At 43.9% G+C, this 20,477-nt stretch overlaps 1 protein-coding gene across 3 annotated transcripts; it reads right to left on the bottom strand.

Moving 5' to 3' along the window:
* Positions 1–238: 238 nt before the first annotated feature.
* On the bottom strand, positions 239–19,599 carry LOC120053982 (protein FAM107B-like). 3 transcript variants are annotated; one of them, XM_039001330.1, is made up of 4 exons: positions 19,426–19,599; positions 7,005–7,179; positions 5,051–5,207; positions 239–1,289 (listed from the first exon to the last, which is right to left on the bottom strand). In XM_039001330.1, exons 2-4 carry the CDS (start codon positions 7,130–7,132, stop codon positions 1,170–1,172), a joined length of 405 nt encoding a protein of 134 aa, XP_038857258.1. In that variant the 5' UTR covers positions 7,133–7,179; positions 19,426–19,599; the 3' UTR covers positions 239–1,169. The 3 variants fall into 3 exon arrangements, with proteins under 3 accessions (XP_038857258.1, XP_038857257.1, XP_038857256.1); XM_039001329.1 differs by having other exon boundaries at positions 19,430–19,599; XM_039001328.1 differs by lacking the exon at positions 19,426–19,599 and adding an exon at positions 19,033–19,176.
* Positions 19,600–20,477: the final 878 nt, after the last annotated feature.

Raw genomic sequence — 20,477 nt, 5'->3', positions numbered from 1 at the left:
TGATGCAATGACGCAATCGGCGTGATCAAGGCTTTAGAGGGAACATTGCAGAGTATGAACATGTTAAATGATATTAAAAATTAGACGTTGGGTCTGCAGAAGAACAGAGGATTGTGTTAGGTCTTAACCCAGATTTTCCATGTCAATTGTTTCTGACTATCAGAGAAGCACATGAACCCAGCAAAGAACTCGTGCGCACGTACTTTCTAGTATCGTCTATAACAATCTCTGTCACATCCAAAGTAAGACTGATTTAATGTCACTTTTATTCATACAAAAAAAACAATTATAGAAATAATTATAGAAAGAAAAGTCTCACACTTGGAAAGGGTTCTAGTATTGCTTCAAATAGCATTAGCTGAGGAAATGGTATGTTGGAGATAAAAAAATAATAAAAAGTAACCTGGGTGTTTTTTCACACTAACACTCGTCCTGTCCTGCTCAGGTTCCACACATTGAGCTGTAAAACTAAACAGATGTCTCTCACACTCCCTACATGGGGCTAAAATACTACAAACAAACATAAATAACAGCACATTAATTTGGCATTTTTACAAAACACAGCTTTAAGAGTCCATCCAGTGTCCGCTATTCTATTCTGGGTTCTGAAAATGAAAACAATGACAACAATAACAGAAGGAGAACTTTCTGTGGCCGGAGAGAGAGGAGCAGACAGGAGAGAGGGAATGGAAACTGTGTGGGTTCTGTTTGTCCCTGCATCAGGCTTCCCAAGAAGACTGGCTGGCTGTCCTTCATGTAGCATGTTCCGTGTTTTGTGTCCATGTTAAGTCTCCTCTCGGTCTGTGTGTTGAGTGGAGATGCTGATGTGAGTACTATAGCAGGCAGACAAAGCAGTGTGTAGTCTCTATAGGGGATACTCTTCTCTGCAAAGTCTGTCTGTCTGTCTGTTGGTGAGAGAAGCTGAGGTGGTTAAGTTTCCGTGGTCACTGCCTGTGGTGAGAGCTGTAGCAGACAGACAAAGAGGTCTGTAGTACTGTTGGTATTTAGTAGGCAGACAAAAGGGTCTGTAGTCTTTCTCAACAGGGTCAGATAAATCAGAATCAGGAAGTGAAGTCCACCTCAGATGACATGTGCCATAGACTCTGCACAAACATACCTCTATGTACACAGTTGCCCTCTCTCAAACATCCCCCCCACCCCATGGGTCCCTAAGTGGTACGTTCCTCCCCATTAGCCTCCTGCTTGGTCCTCCTAAGATTGCTCTTCATCTTCACAAACTCAGGGGTGTTCTCCTGCTCCTCCTCATCCTTCTGCTGGTCCAACTCCAGCTAAATACAGACAGATAAGTGTGTTAGGTTAAATGTTAGTACAAGTACATTTTAGCTTGTAAACTCAACAAAAAAAACTTGTCTTTCAAAGATGTTCATTGTAAAGGGTTTAAACACTGTTTCCCATGCTTGTTCAATGAACCATAAACAATTAATGAACATGCACCTGTGGAACGGTCGTTAAGACACTAACAGCTTACAGACGCTAGGCAAATTAAGGTCACAGTTATGAAAACTTAGGACACTAAAGAGGTCTTTCTACGGACTCTGAAAAACACACAAAAAAAGATGCCCAGGGTCCCTGCTCATCTGTGTGAACGTGCCTTAGGCATGCTGCAAGGAGGCATGAGGACTGCAGATGTGGCCAGGTCAATAAATTGCAATGTTCATACTGTGAGACGCCTAAGACAGCGCTACAGGGAGACAGGACGGACAGCTGATTGTCCTCGCAGTGGCAGACCACGTGTAACAACACCTACACAGGATCTGTACATCCGAACATCACACCTGCGGGACAGGTACAAGATGGCAACAACTGCCCGAGTTACACCAGGAAGGCACAATCCCTCCATCAGTGCTAAGACTGTCCGCAATAGGCTGAGAGAGGCTGGACTGAGGGCTTGTAGGCCTGTTGTAAGGCAGGTCCTCACCAGACATCACCGGCAACAATGTCACCTATGGGCACAAACCCACCGTCGTTGGACCAGACAGGACTGGCAAAAAGTGCTCTTCACTGATAAGTCGCGGTTTTGTCTCACCAGGGGTGATGGTCGGATTCGCGTTTATCGTTGAAGGAATGGGAGTTACAGAGGCCTGTACTCTGGAGCAGGATCGATTTGGAGGGTCCGTCATGGTCTGGGGCGGTGTGTCACAGCATCATCGGACTGATCCTGTTGTCATTGCAGGCGATCTCAATGCTGTGCGTTACAGGGAAGACATCCTCCTCCCTCATGCGGTACCCTTCCTGCAGGCTCATCCTGACATGACCCTCCAGCATGACAATACCACCAGCCATACTGCTCGTTCTGTAAATGATTTCCTGCAAGACAGGAATGTCAGTGTTCTGCCATGGCCAGCGAAGAGCCCGGATCTCACTGTTGGATCGGAGGGTGAGGGCTTGGGCCATTCCCTCCAGAAATGTCTGGGAACTTGCAGTTGCCTTGGTGGAAGAGTGGGGTAACATCTCACAGCAAGAACTGGCAAATCTGGTGCACTGCAAATGCACTGCAGTACTTGCAGCTGGTGGCCACACCAGATACTGACTGTTACTTTTGACCCTGATAAGCCCTGATCTGGCTTATGGTTACAAGCTACACTAGTGCATTTAGCAGACAAGATTTGCTTAGAATTGCGTGGCATTTTATAGTATTGATGGGTTCTGACTCCTAAACTTGAAACATTTTTAATTATCAGTTATCCTATGGAAATGAGGAGTGCTATACTCTGGTTTCTACACCAGAAGTTAATGGTTATCTGTAGGAGGAATGTATATGGTGGAGGCAATTAAGCTTGGAATGTGCTGAGTAAAGGAAAGGCAATCACATGGTTGCAGTCACTGATAAGATAAGGGTGGAGAGATGTGGTTTAGTGAGGAATGGGGGCCAGGGTCAGGTCACATTAAGGGGGATGGAACAGTTTATTGTCCGCATTACTTAAATTCCTGCCTAGCAATAAAAATGTAATCTTTAGAGGGAAGGAGGATACTTCAACCCATACTGGGGTATATACATACACTTGTGCTGGAGGAAACATGTCTTAAGTCTTTCAGCTGTTTGAACCATTGAGTAAATAAACTTGGTTTGAGCTTTACTAGTCGTTGGTGAGTTTTTACTCTATTTAGAAACAAACAGTATCAAGAATACAATTGAACATAGCTGAAAAAAATAGAAAGGATATTGTCTCCAAACGATTTGAGGGAGTGCATACATTCAGCTACTCTGTGTTGAGCAGTTAACAAAGAAACAAGTCCTCCTATATGCTTAATTTAGAGTTCTTAATGTAACTTTAGATGCAATACAAATGTTGGGCTATATGTTTTGATTTGTACAAGGCTGCATGATGCAACTAATGAAGGCATGAGCTCTGCTTAGTTTTTTTGTGTGCAGGCTGCACACATTTCATCAGTCTCTCATTCACAATTTGACAAGTACTTGGGAATGCCTCAAATTTCCCGGCGGCATCCCCTTTGTGTGGCCGTAATGCCCCCTAAAAACGTCCATGCCTTCTGTGGCCAGTGGCCGTTGTGCTCTTGGGCTGAATATAATAATTAAAAATCCCTTGTCCCATCTGCGTGCTCCGAAGCACTCACATGGCTCACCCAGCAAAAACAGGGATTTAGACATTTTTGGAATAAATATAAAAATATAATTTCATTTGAAGTATTCAGACCCTTTACTCAGTACTTTGTTAAAGCACCTTTGGCAGCGATTACAGCCTCGAGTCTTCTTGGGAATGTGTCTAAAAGCTTGGCACACTTATAATTTGAGGAGTTTCTCCCATTCTTCTGTGCAGATCCTCTTGAGCTCTGTCAGGTTGGATGGGGAGCGTCGCTGCACACCTATTTTCAGGTCTCTCGAGATGTTCGATCGGGTTCAAGTCCGGGCTCTGACTGGGCCACTCAAGAACACTTGTCCCGAAGCTAGTCCTACATTGTCTTGGCTGTGTGCTTAGGGTTGTTGTCTTGTTGGAAGGTGAACCATCGCCCCAGTCTGAGGTCCTGAGCAGGTTTTCATCAAGGATATCTCTGTACTTTGCTCCATTCAACTTTCCCTCGATCCTGACTAGTCTCCCAGTCCCTGCCGCTGAAAAACATCCCTCAGCATGATGCTGCCACCACCATGCTTCACTGTAGGGATGGTGACAGTTTTCCTGAAGCCTTGACGCTTGGCATTCAGGCCAAAGACTTCAATCTTGGTTTCTTCAGACCAGAGAATCTCGTTTCTCATGGTCAGAGTCCTGTAGGTGCCTTTTGGTAAACTCCAAGTGGGCTGTCATGTGCCTTTTACTGAGGAGTGGCTCCCATCAGGCCACTCTACCATAAAGGCTTGATTGGTGGAGTGCTGCAGAGATGGTTGTCCTTCTGGAAGATTCCACAGAGGAACTCTGGAGCCCTCTCTCAGAGTGACCATCGGGTTCTTGGTTACCTCCCTGACCAAGGCCCTTCTCCCCTGATTGCTCAGTTTGGCCGGGCAGCCAGCTCTAGGATGAGTCTTGGTGGTTCCAAACTTCTTCAATTTAAGAATGATTGAGGCCACTGTGTTCTTGGGGACCTTTAATGCTGCAGACATTTTTTGGTACCCTACCCCAGATCTGTGCCTCGACACAATCCTGTATCAGAGCTCTATGGATAATTCCTTCGACCCCATGGCTTGGTTTTTGCTATGACATGCACTGTCAACTGTGGGATCTTATATAGACAGGTGTGTGCCTTTCCAAATCATGTCCAATCAATTGAATTGACCACATATGGACTCCAATCAAGTTGTAGAAACATCTTAAGGCTGATCAATGGAAACAGGATGTACCAGAGCTAAATTGCACAATATCACAGTATATTTGTTACCCAGATAAATAAAGGGCCAATGCAGCCGTTTTTAACTCAGGAATCACCTGTGGAATAACCTGCTGTCAATATACGTTGTATCCCTCATTTACTCAAGTGTTTCCATTATGTTGGCAGTTACCTGTAGGTTTACAGTGTTGGCTGTGTGTAAGTATCACAGTGTGTGTGCGGAGGCATGTGTGTGTGATTGTGTGTTTACCTGTTCTAGTTTCTGTTGTCTCTTCATTAATTCTATCTCCAGGTCGCTCCTCTTGGTGTGGGCCTCCTGCTCCTCCCTCTGGGCCTTGAGAACCTGCTCTCTCTTCCTCAGCTCCAGAACCTTCTGGAGCTCTGGCTTGTTCTGGGGAGCCAGGCCCCTAGGAGAAACAACCAATCGCAGGAGCTGTTAGTACAAACATCCTCTTTCATAATATAGCTCTCCCTTTCTTTTACTCCAAATTCTGAGAAGTGGCTTGAGCAGTCCCCTTACTGATAAACATGACATTGATGAAATAGGCGTTTCCATTTTGTTGTTACGCACCTGTGTTGAGTTGGGGGGTTTTATGATTTCAAAATGTCTCTGCCTACTGCCATTACATAAATCACAGACCCCAGCCACCCCTGCAGCCAGCTAGTTATCTAATAAGTAACTACTGCATAATAGTGTGTTTGTGTTACAGTTAGAACATAGGTAGTTAGGGAAGAGTAAGAGACTGAGGGGGATGGTGTAGCATACTGGTTAAGAGCGTTGGGCCAGTAACCGAACAGTCGCTGGTTCGAATCCCTGAGCTGGCAAGGTGTAATAATCTGCCGTTCTATCCTTGAGCAAGGCAGTTAACCCCCAACATGAACTGCTCCCTGGGCTCTGATGACGTGAACATCGATTAAGGCAGCTCCCCGCACCGTTAAATGCGGAAGACACATTTCAGTTGAATGCATTCAGTTGTGCAACTGACTCCCTAATCCTCCTTACATAACATTCCTTACCATCCCTGGCTCTCATCATCATCATCATCACCACCACCATGACTAATCCACTTTAAACCAAATCAAAATCCTCTCAAGTTACCCCTCTCATCCTTTCCTTTCTTCCCTTCCTTCATACTCCAGAGCTCTGTGTTCATGTCCATAATGCACATGGTTCTGTGCAGCGTGCTAACCGGCCGGACACAGTGATGTAGAGCTGTCAACAGTACACTCTGTGTTTATATATAACATAGCAACAAGGCTTTGCGCATCTGTCCATTCAGAGTGAAAAAAAAAGACACCCTTTGAGCCTCAGCACTGATGCTGTGAATCAAAGCCACACACAGTCATGCATGCAAGCACACACACATAACCAGTGTGAATTGCAGCCACGGTCCATTCTGTAACTTACATTTTCCCAAGTGGCAACTCAAGGTATTACAAAACCATTCAGCCAAATATCTTCTTCTCAATTCACCAAGACCCATCCATTTATTTTACCCACCCACTCAGTGCAGAACTGTTCACTGGAAACATAAGTTATAGATTGTAAAAAAGATGGTTGTGTGATTGTACTGCTATAATAATATTGGGGCAGTAGGAACCATTACATGCAGTAAGTACAGGTTGATATGTAATAATTCTGAGACAGTAGAAGGAACTAAAGGTTTCATATAATAACTAATTAAAAGTGTCATGCATTAAGGTTTACATAGCAGTACTGTTATGCATCTCCCACAGGGGTATCCCCAATACACACTGTCATAGCATAGCAACACGCTGCATTAGCACACAGTCACACTCGTCTAACAACAGATTCAGGATCAGCTGACTCAACCCTCAACCCTAACCTTAACCAATAGATGGAAATCAACACAATCAAACAGTAGGCAAGGATACACCTTTGAACCTCTGTGTGCAGAGTTGAACGCCAGGGTTATATACTGTTCAAGTCGACCTCATGAATGGCTTGGATCTCATCCATCCACGGTCTGAGCCAGGATTTATTTCTACCACAACACAGTGATCTGCCCTGGGTGGGTCAGTCAAAGAAAGATAAACTGGTGTTGTATGACTAGAAACTCGATTAAGACTCGATTAAGACTCGACTCGATTAAGACGAGGATCAGAGTATAGACAACTGGGAAATAAAATGTAGTAGAAACAGGAGAAGAAAGAGAAGTGTGTGTTGCCCCCAGTCTACTTACATCTTCTGGTTCATCATGAGTTCTCGATGGAGGTCCTGGTGGTTTCTGGAGCCCTTGACTGGATTCAACAGCTTCTTGGGTTTGATCATCTCCTCACAGTCCCCCTCCAGATAGTCCGGCTCAGCCATCACACTCCTTCCCCGAGACAGAGACAGACCTGGGTCCACACACCGATCTGACAAGGGGAGAAGACGGGATTCAATATGTTATTAGTCATTTAATATACATCTCAATTAATGGATTCATTTACACACTGTAATGGTCAACTATACCTGCTCTCTTTCACACAAACATAACCATGTCAAAATCAGGCTTCAGCTCTGGATGCTATCGAGACATTCATCTGTTTAACGCACCGAGACATTACGACCCTCACTACTGAGAGGTTGGAGTTACAAAATCATTCCATTCCACTAGAGGAATGTTCCATTCTCCAGAATGGGGCAAACATCTGCATAGAGACTCTCACAGGCAGGGCTGGTTCCAAGCATAAGTGACATAAGCTGTCCCTTATTGCAGAATACCGACCGGGCACATGCCAAGGGGCCCTGACCCCCAGGGGGACCCCATTGATTTTGATAGTCATTCTCATGCAGATATATTATTAGCATGGCATAAGTCATTAGAAAATGTGTAGAATTACAGAAAATATGCTTTAAAACAAAAATTCTTCACTCCTGTCAAAAGGGGGGCCACTAAAATGTTGTGCCACAAGGTGAGGGGCCCCCCAACCAAATCTCACTTAGGTCCCCCAAAAGGCTAGAGCTGGCGCTGCTCACAGGTCTCACAGATACTGCTGGCAACAACAAGCCGATATCCATCAAAATATCACCTTTATATGGATATACTGCATTTCAAATGTCATCCAGAGATGGAATTACTTGATTACAGACATACAATAAGCTAATCAGATATCAACTCAAATATCAACTCAAATAGGGAGTACTCCCATTACCTATTCTAATTTCTCACAAACTGATTTGAATATCCAAATATAAGGTTACACATTTCCATTAGTCCTACATAGATTTGATCATCTATATAGATCAGAGTACAATTTCCTGCAGCCACCAAATTAATGTAAAATGTATGGATAATATATACAGCATGTTTATTTAAGATCATTTCTCCCTGGAGACAACTCCATATTATCATACCAAATCTTCTTATTGTACTTTGCATGAAAACCATATAAAGAGTTATCATGACAGACAGTCTGCATAACAATAACAAAACACACTGCATATGCAAAAATCCCACCCATTGTCCTTTCATTATAAAGTTACACTTTAACCGGTAACACATTTAAGCATAATAAGACTGGTTAAAATGCGTCAAATTATCTAGACAAACAATGGGAAATCTAACAAACGTTCTCCAATTTACTCTGCAGTAGGTGAGGGAAGACTGGTATTCTACACACTGTAGCCATCTCAACTGTTGATTTAAAGTCAGAATAAGTTAAGACTTCCTACTTAAATAGCTTCATTTGAACACTAGACAGGAGAGAGAGATGCACAACTGCTGTGTTCCCTGTGCGCGCAGCTGTCCTACTGAGGTTAGAGCGAAGCGGCTGGTTGGAATGAACTTTGATGAAATGCGCTATTACCTAACAGCCCACAACATAGTGTACACGGCGTCGACAGCTCATATTTTAACTATTGACCTGGAAACTGTTTACAACGGTAAATAACTTAAATGACAAAGCTAGTCTCTTTCTCAGAGTTTAAAGGTCAGCCAGGAGTGTAATTAGCACATTCCAAGAATAGGTGCATTTATGAATGGCTTTTGTAAGTAGGCCAAAAACACCAACATGGGATTTTATAACTGTGTGTAGATTACTTAGGTAGTGGTAAGATTTCATAGCCTATGACATAAGAAGTATTCTCATGATTTGTTCATCATCATCATCGTGCAGCGTAGGCTACAAGGCCCAAAACATGTCATCTGAGACTGAGGCCTGCTAGGCTACATACTAATTTTTTTACTTAATTGGAAATTAGTCTGCGTGTAGACCTATGTGTTGAAGATACAACAACGAGAGTCTTAACATCAACACTAGGAAACAGCGAGCATGGAGCTGTAATACAGTATGGACAAGACTGGTTCTCAATTTACTTTTGACAGTTAGAATAGTAGAATACACAAGGTGTGATTTAGAACTGTGGTTGTGCATCAGTAGTTTTTCTCGTTATGTCAGTCACTCAATTAGCCATGTCAGCTAACAATTTTTAGATTGGCGAGTTAGCTGGCCGTTAGTCTATCTAAACTTATTGATTATGGTAGTCATTCTCACTCACTAGGGGCGGTTGGTGAAGGGGGCCACTGAGGAGAGCTGTAATGTTTATATCTCAACATTAGAGGTCGCCGCTGCCTCACATCCCAGAGACGAACAAAGAGCCAGTTGCATAACAAAGAGGTGGGTGAAAAAAAACATCTGACACGTTTTAACTGATCTTTTTCTCCGATGAGGGCCAGATGTACTGCACATTTGCATGTTTTCAGAGAGGAACAGTAGATAAAGGAAAACATGAAGACATCCTTTAGATCTCATTATGTGAGACGAAAACATCGATTGTGTTTTACACCCTGTGGGGGGTAAAAATGTTTGGTAGTCATAAATCAAACATTAGCCCTATGTATTTCTCATTAAGGCAATACGCAGTGTGTGTCTGTGTGCAAGTTTTAGGTCACATGTACAAGTACAGTGAAATGCTTAATTTGGAAGCCCTACTCAACAGTGTAGTATTCAATATCAAAAAAGTACAACAATGTTTTTTTTAAAGACGAGAAATAAGAGGAAGCTATATACATGGTCAGTGCCAGTACCAAATGTACAGGAAGACAGGAGTATTGGGGTAGATATGTACATGTAGGCAGGTATTAGGAGAAAGTGACTGATAGCATGACAAATAATAATAGTAAACAGTATGGCAGCAGCATAAGTGGTGGGTGGGTATGTGCGAGCGTGTGTCTATGTTAGTGTGAGTGTGAGTGCGCGCAAGAGTGTCAGTGTAGGCGTGATAGGCGGATATACAGTACATGTAAACAGGGCACACTGTGTGTGTGTGTGTGTGTGTGTGTGTGTGTGTGCGCATGCATGTCTGTATATGCGTGTTGCTGCTAAGTATATCAAAAGCAATACCCTTTAGCAGCAGGGGGATAGTGGAGCAACCAGGCTGAGGGTATTGAGAAAGCATCCGTTCACTTAACACATCTGGTGCCACTTCCTCTCTGCCCCAGGGGAAGAGACATAGGGAGTTGAAAGGGCCCAGGCTAGTCCCAGACGGGCTGTATCTCATGTTCTAAAGATCTTTTAGAGAGGATACAAGGGAAGGAAGCCATTTTAGAGTGTGGAGACATGTCCTCTCTCTTCTTGCCTGGGACAGACCGCTAATTCACTGCAACTTCCAGCGCGCTTTTATTGTGAACACTGAGGCTGTACTTGCTTTAAGTTACTGTTTTAACAGTGGCAAAGTAGGCTACTGTTGCTATTTGATCATAATATAGGCCTACCAGAGTGGCCTACCATCAAAAACAATGGAGAAAATGCATCCCATAGCACATGGAAATAGCTGTTCTACCATTCAGCCTGCAGTAGCAGCCAATGTGTGGTGTTTAATGTAGGCCTACATTCCATGAGACTTTAGAAAAAAAAATGCAGGGCTTGACATTAACCCGTTTATCCACTTGTCCTTCAGACAAGGAGGTGACTGAACATGTATGATGCAAGAAACCACAAAAAAAATTTTTTACATTATTACTCCCATACTATTATTACAGTGAATCAGGCAAATGATGGTACCCTCTATTGGCTACTTAGCTTATTCAAGACGGTCTCAAAATACAACACTTTCCCTTTAAGACAAAAACAAAATCTTTAACTGACTCGCTTTTCAAAGATGTCTGGAAATGCACATGTTTTGGGCTCTTGTAGGAAGCAATTGCTAACTTCTATAACTGGGCTAATAACGCACTAACTAGCAAAGGATATGAACACATTGTGCACATGCAGCTCTCAAAACAAGCACATCTACTCACGACTGCTCATGCTGTAAACACAGTTCAGTTTAAAGTAAATTGCACAGACCCATATATGGCAATGGTCTATTTGCATATAGTTCTAATGCAGCTCTGATTGGATATGCTGCACCGGTCTGTGTAGAGTACGGGTATGGCCTGAGTCGTCCCCGTCAATGAAATAGAATCCTACTGATGAGTTCTGCCTACAACATAAACTCTTGCATAGTTTGTTTTGTTTCGGTATGTTGCATTGAAAGTGGCTAATATTGCATTGATTCGATCACAATTGCCACAGTAAAAGGTAAATGTTGATTGTGTTAACAGGGAAAACTTCAGAAAGTTGAGTGAAGTTCAATATCGTGCTTCTCTCCGTGGACTGATTTTCTTCTGAGTGGCAATCCTGGGGAGCTGCATGGCAGTCTTGGGCGCGCAGGGCACGGGTGTGACATGCTGCCACAAGACCTTCTCACTACAATACTGTCACTGAGCGAGCAAAAGACAGAAAAAGAGAGAGTAAACACACATTCCCTCCCATCTTATCCTGTGGGACATACAGCATCTGTCAACACCATAACTGAAATATGATTTTAGGCTAAAAGAAATAAACAGCTTTCAGCAGTGTGAGCGTGTGTGTAGAGGACTTTTTAGAAGTGCACTTCCTGCTATTCCAGGCATCCCCATTAAAGCAGCTCTTTCATGTTTATAGGTGTAGGAACCAGATGGCAAGTGTGTGATTCTCCAGTCAGACCTGACAACCTCACTACAGAGGAACTAATACTCTACAAAAACACTGCTACATGGTCAGATGACACTGACATACACAGAGAGAAGAGGAATAAAACCTTGGTATGCATCTTCTTGTTTACTCTTTCCATGTTGAACCCTCCCACAACCTCTACGTTATGCTGTGTGTAAGGGACACTGGGAAACCAGGGGTCGGGAGAGAGGGGTGAAAGGTCAAAATTAACAGAGATAGAGACATTGAGAGAAAGAGAGCGGAACTAGCCCATTCATTACAATCAGAGGCTGTCAACATCTCAAAACAATACTAGAGTGAACTAATGGGTGAGTACTTTCTCAAGGGTGTTCACTTGTGTTTGCATTTATAAGGAGTAAGAGCGAGAGGGAGGAAGGGATGGGGTGACTGTGTGAGCGTGTATAAAGTAGGTGTGTGTGTGTGTGTGAGTGAGAGTCACTGAGTCTACACTAGCAGGCTGCATTAGAGCTAATTGAATGACAATCTTGGCACTGCACAGGGCTACTGCATCAGAACGGATTGTCCTTCACTGGGACTGCATTAACTATCAGCTAAACGCCCGCACACATCCACTTCCTGTTGTTGGCCTTGTGTCTATGACGGTGTGAGTGATGACTGGTCTCCATGGTGATGGAGGGAAAAAATGACAGTTGAGAAGAAATTGAGATGATTCCGACCAAAAGACTCAAAGAATAAGGGGAGGGGACACTTGCTTCATGCGAGTTCATAGGTTGAAAGAAAGTAAGAGATTATAAAAACCCTTCCTCTTCGTAGATGTGGTGCTGATGTCCTCATTAGAGAGAGACCAGCTGGCTGTGCTTTACCATATGACCCCATGCCCCCCCACAACACACACACGCACACACACTTAGCCATGAAGAAAACCCTGATTAAAAAAACAGAGAAATACAGCCTTCTAACTGACAGAGGCGGATGGAGGGATGAGGAGGTGGTGGAGGAAGAGTTACATGTGGACCAGTGATGTTTAGCAGCACAGATGTTGTTTCTCACTCAGCACATCCACCTAGAATGGGTTTCGGGGGGCTGCAGTCTGGTTTGTATTTCCTGTCCTAGAGCGGGAATAGCAGAGAATTCTAGGGTCTCAGCCCTGAATGATTGCGGGGAAACACCCATCCCCAGTTAGGGTGGGGTCCTATTCACAATCAAACGTTTCTCAGGAAACACACCCACATAGAGCAGCGTGAGTCATGACAGCGGGAGTCGTGTGAGTCATGACAGCGGGAGTCGTGTGAGTCATGACAGCGGGAGTCGTGTGAGTCATGATCTGTGTCAGAGCCCTCTAACATTAGAAATACTGAAACAGTGAAACACCCAAAATGGAACATTTGTGAACTCTATTCAGCCCGGATGTCATTCCATAGGGAATAGTGAAAAAGTACAACACACATCCTATCAGTGTCAGCCTAATGCTGAGAGATAATTACAGCTACCATCCAGGAGACACACAAGAACAATCATGTCTCCGGCACAGAGGTTGTCTGTGTTCTCAAACACACAGTTCTTGTCATCTGCAGCATGTGCAAACTGGTGTTTCCTGGGAAGAAAACTGCAGCAACAGGATTTCCCAACCATGACCTAAGCACATAACTCACTACATGGTACACACGGGCAGTGTACAGCACTTGATAGTATACTTGCTCATAAAATGGATTCAATATTAGCCTACTCATAAGAGGGCTGAATCAGTTACGAGCGTATTGAGTTAGGATAGATAGCTTTGTACAGAAACCAATCTGCAGAGAGATGTTCTCTCCCTCTCTGTGCCACACCCAGACCTCTTCCTGTGCGGCAATCTGCACACTGTACAGAGAGATGGCTCCACTTTCTGTGTACTCTTTCACAATTTCCTGTTAGTATGAGACAACACTCCTATCAAGTAACTAAACTCGCCAGTCCCAGTTCTACATTAAAACCAAATGTCTCTGAAGCCTCGGAAGACAAACCGTCTGTTCTTAATTCATCTCTGATTTTCTGAGGCACAGAGTGTGGTATTTAGCCACGAGCAGTAGCCTCTCTAAGTTGGACACAAAATAGATATATGATGTCATATTCCTGCCTCTTTGTTAAGAGTTGTCTTTAAAGCAGAGGCTTGTGTTATCACACACACACACGTTGTGACAGGCAGGGTGATAGGCAGATTATGGAGTGAATGGAGCTCATTGAAAAGGTAGAAACAACAGTTTGAGTCACGCCATAGGAATGTGATGAACCTGTAGAACTATTCTAATAGTGGAGCATGCCCGTAGCCACACGCCTCAGAACAGAGGATGGTAGAGGAGTGAGACACAGATGGCTGGGTAACCAAACACCTGTCCTCCAGACCAGTGAAAATCATAGCACATATACACACACACACACAACCCTGGACACCTGCCCCACAAAATAAAGTGATGGGGTTGGGGTAGAGGGGGCAGTTTGGGGAGACAACTGTCCCGCTCTCCTGTCCCCCTGACACAATGGCTGCTCTATGAGCCAGATATACACGCTCACAGTTGGCACCAACACATGCTAACATAGGAATGCTCAAGGTATATCTGACCAACCATATATCTCTTCACTGTATTTCAGACACCACTGCCAGGAGGAAGGACTTTACTTCAACAGTCACACACAAACGCCGTTACAACAGACAGTCAAACACTTGCATCTCTCTTATTGTCTGAGGCCAGTGGTGAGCTAAAACGGTAGGGTGGATTAGGAGTCTTTTGTTTACATACGGTTGTATTTTTTATCTTATTTTGTACTGTTACCGTTAGCAACACGACAGACTACTGTTACAGATAAAGACAGACATAGACGTACCACACTGGCAATAAAACACACAGAGAACACGGTAATGACACACAAACATTAATTGAACACATGGGTCACCAAACAACCAGGTGACCCAAAAACACTAATAATTATCATCATACATAGTCTTTGTTCTCTTTTGTGTTATGTTGTCTAAATTGCAGCACAAATCAGGAGCTGTAACATAGCAACACACAATACACAGACAAAAATGTTTTTCCTATCCTTTTGTCAACAAGCTATTTATCAATTATGGCACTGGAACTCTTCCCCATTATAATAAGTATGGACAGTTGGCCGACTGACTTTAGTTTGACTGACCTCAAAGACTACAGTAACGCAGTAATGTACCTCCATTCTGAACAGAGACTGTCTGTGTGTGTGTTACTAATAAGACAGGATCATGTCGGGATTCAGCCTAGGAGGTTTTAATCCAATTCATGTAGCGCAGACTCCCCATCTCCTGTATACTTTAACCCAACAAGCCCTCTTACTGTAGGGAGGGGTGCTTTTAGTCGCTCTCTGTGTGTGTGTGTGTGTGTGTGTGTGTGTGTGTGTGTCTAAAATCCATTTGTGAAATACAGAGTGGTCTGTACAGTAATGGTACTTTATTCTGATTGAGGCTCCTGGCCTTATGAAGGGAAATCAATGCCGAGCCATAGAGAAGCTGTGTGTTTGTTCCTTGCCATAAAACATTTTCAGAGAGGTAGTGTATTAATATGTAACATTAAAAACCTGTTTGTGATTAAAGGTATACTTCGGGATTTTGGCAGAGGGTCTTTATCTACTTCCCCAGAGTCAGATGAACTCGTGGATACCATTTTTATGTCTCTGTGTGCAGTTTGAAGGAAGTTGCTGACTAGCGCAATTGCTAACTAACATGAGCACAATGACTGGAAGTCAATGGGTATCAATGGGTATAGCATGCTAGCAGATTGATACCTACAGAATTCCAGTCATTGCGCTGACGCTAGTTAGCATTGGCTCGCAAAACTACCACTAACTTAGTTCATACTGGACACAGAGATATAAAATATATCCACGAGTTCATCTGACTCTGGGGAAGTAGATAAAGAGCCTCATTCTATGGTCCCATCTTTTGTTCTATGGGTGTTACTGAAAACCATTTGTAGGGGAGAAAGAGAGAAAACGTGTTCCACGTGTGTGACCGCCTCCAGCTCTACGATCAGGTGATTAGGGAAGGGGAGAGACCCCCTCAAACCTCAATACCGGAGCTGTGCAGCAATAATGTGTATCGGTGCCAGCTTGGTGTAAACAACTGCTTTGTGTTCTAAGGTTCTATCATTTCATCAATGCTGGAGATATTGCATCATGGCTTATAGGTTATGTAGCTGGCCAATTAGCATTGACACAGTCTAAATCCTACATATACACACAAAAGTATGTGGACACCCCTTCAAATTAGTGGATTCAGCCATTGGCTGACAGGTGTATAAAATTGAGCACAGCCATGCAATCTCCATAGACAAACATTGGCAGTAGAATGGCCTTACTGAAGAGCTCAGTGATTTTCAACGTGGCACCATCATAGGAGGCCACCTTTCAACAAGTCAGTTCATCAAATTTCTGCCCTGCTAGAGCTGCCCCAGTCAACTGTAAGTGCTGTTATTGTGAAGTGGAAACGTCTAGGAGAAACAACGGCTCAGCCGCGAAGTGGTAGGCCACACAAGCTCACAGAACCGGACCGCCGAATGCTGAAGAGCGTAAAAATCATCTGCCGTTGGTTGCAGCACTCACTACAGAGTTCCAAACTGCCTCCGGAACCAATGTCAGCACAAGAACTGTTCGGCGGGAGCTTCATGAAATGGGTTTCAATGGACGAGCAGCCACACACAAGCCTAAGATCAACATGCGTAATGCCAAGCATCGGCTGGAGTGGTGTAAAGCTCGCCGGCATTGGACTCCTGAGCAGTGGAAACACGTTCTCTGGAGAGAAGAATCACGCTTCATCCTCTGGCAGTCCGACAGACGTATCTGGGTTGGCGGATCCCAGGAGAACGCTACCTTCCCAAATGCATAGTGTCAACTGTAAAGCTTGGTGGAGGAGGAATAATGGTATGGGACTGTTTTTCATGGTTCTGGCTAGGCCCCTTAGTTCCAGTGAAGGGAAATCTTAACGCTACAGCATACAATGACATTCTAGACGATCCTGTGCTTCCAACTTTGTGGCAACAGTTTGGGGAATGCCCTTTCCTGTTTCAGCATGACAATGCCCCCGTGCACGAAGTGAGGGCCATTCAGAAAATGTTTATCGAGATCGATGTAGAAGATCTTGACTGGCCTGCACAGAGCCCTGACATCAACACCTTTGGGATGAATTGGAACGCCGACTGCGAGCCAGGTCGAATCGCCCAACATCAGCACCCGACTTCACTAATGCTGAATGGAAGCAAGTCCCCGCAGCAATGTTCTACCATCTAGTGGAAAGCTTTCCCAGAAAAGTGGAGGCTGTTATAGCAGCAAAGGGGGACCAACTCCATATTAATGCCCATGATTTTTGAATTAGATGTTCGTCAAGCACGTGTCCACATACTTTTGTTCACGTAGTGTATTTCTCCCTCATTGCACACACACCTTGCACATGCAGAGTTTAACATCAAAATAGATTTACAGTGTAGCCTGTGTATTTTACAGTGTACGTTATTCATGTAAATTCATCGGTTTAAACTTTCTGTCTGTATATTCTGTGTAGCGTCTGTCGGTATACTACCCAGATCCACAAAGCGTCTCAGAGTAGGAGTGCTGATCTAGGATCAGGTTCCTACCTGTACATATAATTGTATTCATTATGATCTAAAAGGAGAAACTAATCCTAGATCAGCACTCCTACACAGAGAGTCTACACAAACACAGAGAAAGACAGAGAAGCAACTGGTAGACTTTCCTGCTCATAAATACAAATCATATGGATTGTCCCTCTAACCACACTGACATCAATGCAATCAAAAATCACATCAAACAGAAGGACACTGGAAATTAAATAAGAGAGCGAGAGAGAGAGACATGGAGGTAAGTGTGCAGCATGCGCAGTTTGTCTGGGGCTCAGGTCAGTCTGCTGACTAATGAACATGGTTGTCCTACTCCTACTGCACAGAGACATTACACATTGACTGATGTATATAGAGGACCCTAAACACACGTGCATTTTAGGGATGTATCAGATTACATCCAAAAGGAAAAAGGCACCTGTAACTGCCCTACTGCCAGAGTCTATTCACAATACTTGAGACATGGATACATTCCTGAGACAAGAACACACTCCATTTCAGCATACCTGAGAGCAACATTTCTTTGTGGGGTATTCCTGCATGCTGCAGTTGGTAATGTAGAGTATATCCTTGATCACTGGGGATGATGATATGGAGAACCCCCTACCAGTGTGTGTGTGTTGGGGGGGGGGGGGCATGATGAACAGAGAGAGCAGGGCCAGGAGATGGAGAGAGTGAAATAGAGAAAAGAGAGAAAGAGCAGGGCCAGGAGATGGAGAGAGTGAGAGAAAAGAGAGAAAGGGAAGGGCAGTTCAAAGATCAGAAAACAGATGTAAATCATTTAGTAAACTCCCTTCTAAATGACTACCACGTGTTGGGCCTTTCCCCTCATCCCCACTCACTCTCTCAACTCTGTGCAATTTACACATTCATATTCTGGATTTCTTATTTACATGTCCTGTATCTCTCTTTCACTCAGCTCTCATCTCCTTTCTTCCACCCCTCTCTGGTAGTTGATTACTGAAAGTGATGTTCTGAGAAATTACTCAAGACAATGATTTCCTCTCCGACTTACACAAACTTTTGGCATTGCAAGCAAGATTGCAAGCAAGATTTAGTTCTGAGTTCCGAATTTATGTATACTCCAACTACTATCTGTAGAATATAATACTTTACGGCCTTCAAGATGGAATCTCTCTCCTGTACCCACTGGGCTATGCTACAGTTCTGCCTAGTACATATGAGATGTCTGGGTTCAGTGTGGTTAAAGTTTGACAAAGGTAGCTATCAGTCATTAGAACCTTTGGCTATAACTGACCACATGGACAAGTCTGATTGCATAAAAGATCAATGTCAGAGACACAAGACATAGGGTACACACACACCATGAGTCTCATGTCTCTCTGGTTGACAGTGAAAGGTCAGTGTGTCAGAGAAGACTAGGACCATGTGCTCCAGACCAGCAGAACAGAGTGATCCATCACTGCCTGTCTATGCTGTACACACTGATACAATCTCATACCCAATTGTTTACTCAGACTTCAGCTATCCAACTCAAAACTAACAAAAAGGCAACTAAGATGTAGGTAGCCCACTTCAGTGACAATGTGTATAGCCTATAAACCAATCTGTATATTATGTCAAATAGTTAAAGAAAAATAAATCACTCACACACATTGATTCATACGATTTCAATAAATCTTACTTTCTCCAACAGGTTCCATAAACGCATTGGTTAAAGTCCTGAAGTTGATAATGACTGGATTGATTAGAGGTTGACAGATGGGCGAAACAACGGTCTTATTCTGAATCTCTTCTGCTCCTTTCTTCACTGTCCTGTTAGCGAAACAACATGCGCTTTTAAAGCAACAATGAGTCCCGAGTTTCTGTTTCGCAATATCTCCGTTTCTATAGCCTCAAATTGAACACTTCTTATCAGCGCGGCGTTGTTTCAAGAAATTCAAACAAAACTAGATGGTTAAATCGGGCACTACACGCGGCCGGATGGATAGGCTATAGCCAAAGCACACACGCTGCTTTGTGTGTGCGCTCATGAAACAGACAAAACTGAAACAGACAAACGAAAACATACACATACCTACCTAAAATCGATCCCGACGCTACTTCTCCAAGTCAACAAGTTAAATAATTAAAAGGGCAAAGTGGTTTTGAGCCTCATCCGTGCTTCTCCAGATCACTTCTCAGTTTAGGTGTGTCTGCGAATCTGCTTTTGTGCTTCTATGAAACTGTTCAACTGCACACACATACATACACATTCGGCCCATAGAACATTTAAATGAATGCCGGATGGGCGGGCCAATATGATGTCATGCTCCTCCTCTCTTTCTCTTTCTGCCCCGAGCTCTTAACGGGGTGTGGCAGGGTAGCGAGCCGCTGTGGCTGGGTCTAGGAGACGTACAGAGAGACACACACACACACATAGAGATCCGATACCCATCAACTAGCTGCAGAGGAGAGGTTCAAAAGCTACAAGTTCCTAGATGTGTACATCACTGAGGAACGGAAATGGTTGCTTCACACTGACAGTGGTGAAGAAGGTGCAACTGGGCCACAAACGTCTACAGATGCACAATCGAGAGCATTCTATCAGGCTGTATCACCCGGTGTCACAGGAAGGCCAAGAAGATCATCAAGAACCGCAGCCCCCCGAGCCACGGCCTGTTCACCCTGCTACCATCTAGAAGGCGGAGAGAGAACAGGTGCTTCAAAACTGGGACAGAGAGACTGATAAAGAGCTTCTATCTCCAGGTCATGATCAGACTGTTATATAGTCATCACTAGCCGGCCTCTGCCCAGTACCGTGCCCTGAACCTTAGACACTGTCACTTGCCAGCTAACCTAATATAGCCAGGCATAAAAGAAACACCCGAAACTAGATTCTGGTCTTGATAAGAATTTTTAAAAAGGAGTGTCGCCTTTTTAACGTCCAAAAGCAGAAGTGGAGTCCCAGGCTCTCTCTTCCATTTCCCATGAAAACCGGAACTTCCGGCAACTCTGCTAAGACTACTAGCCAGCGACCACCCTGTATTCTACCCTGCACCTTAGAGACTACTGCCCAATGTACATACTCAGTGAACACTAGTCACCTTAATAATGTTTACATACTGTTTTACCCACTTTATACAGTGC

Source organism: Salvelinus namaycush, chromosome 9 (genome assembly GCF_016432855.1).
Source record: "Salvelinus namaycush isolate Seneca chromosome 9, SaNama_1.0, whole genome shotgun sequence".
NCBI lineage: Eukaryota > Metazoa > Chordata > Actinopteri > Salmoniformes > Salmonidae > Salvelinus > Salvelinus namaycush.
This window is presented reverse-complemented; position numbering and strand designations above follow the sequence as displayed.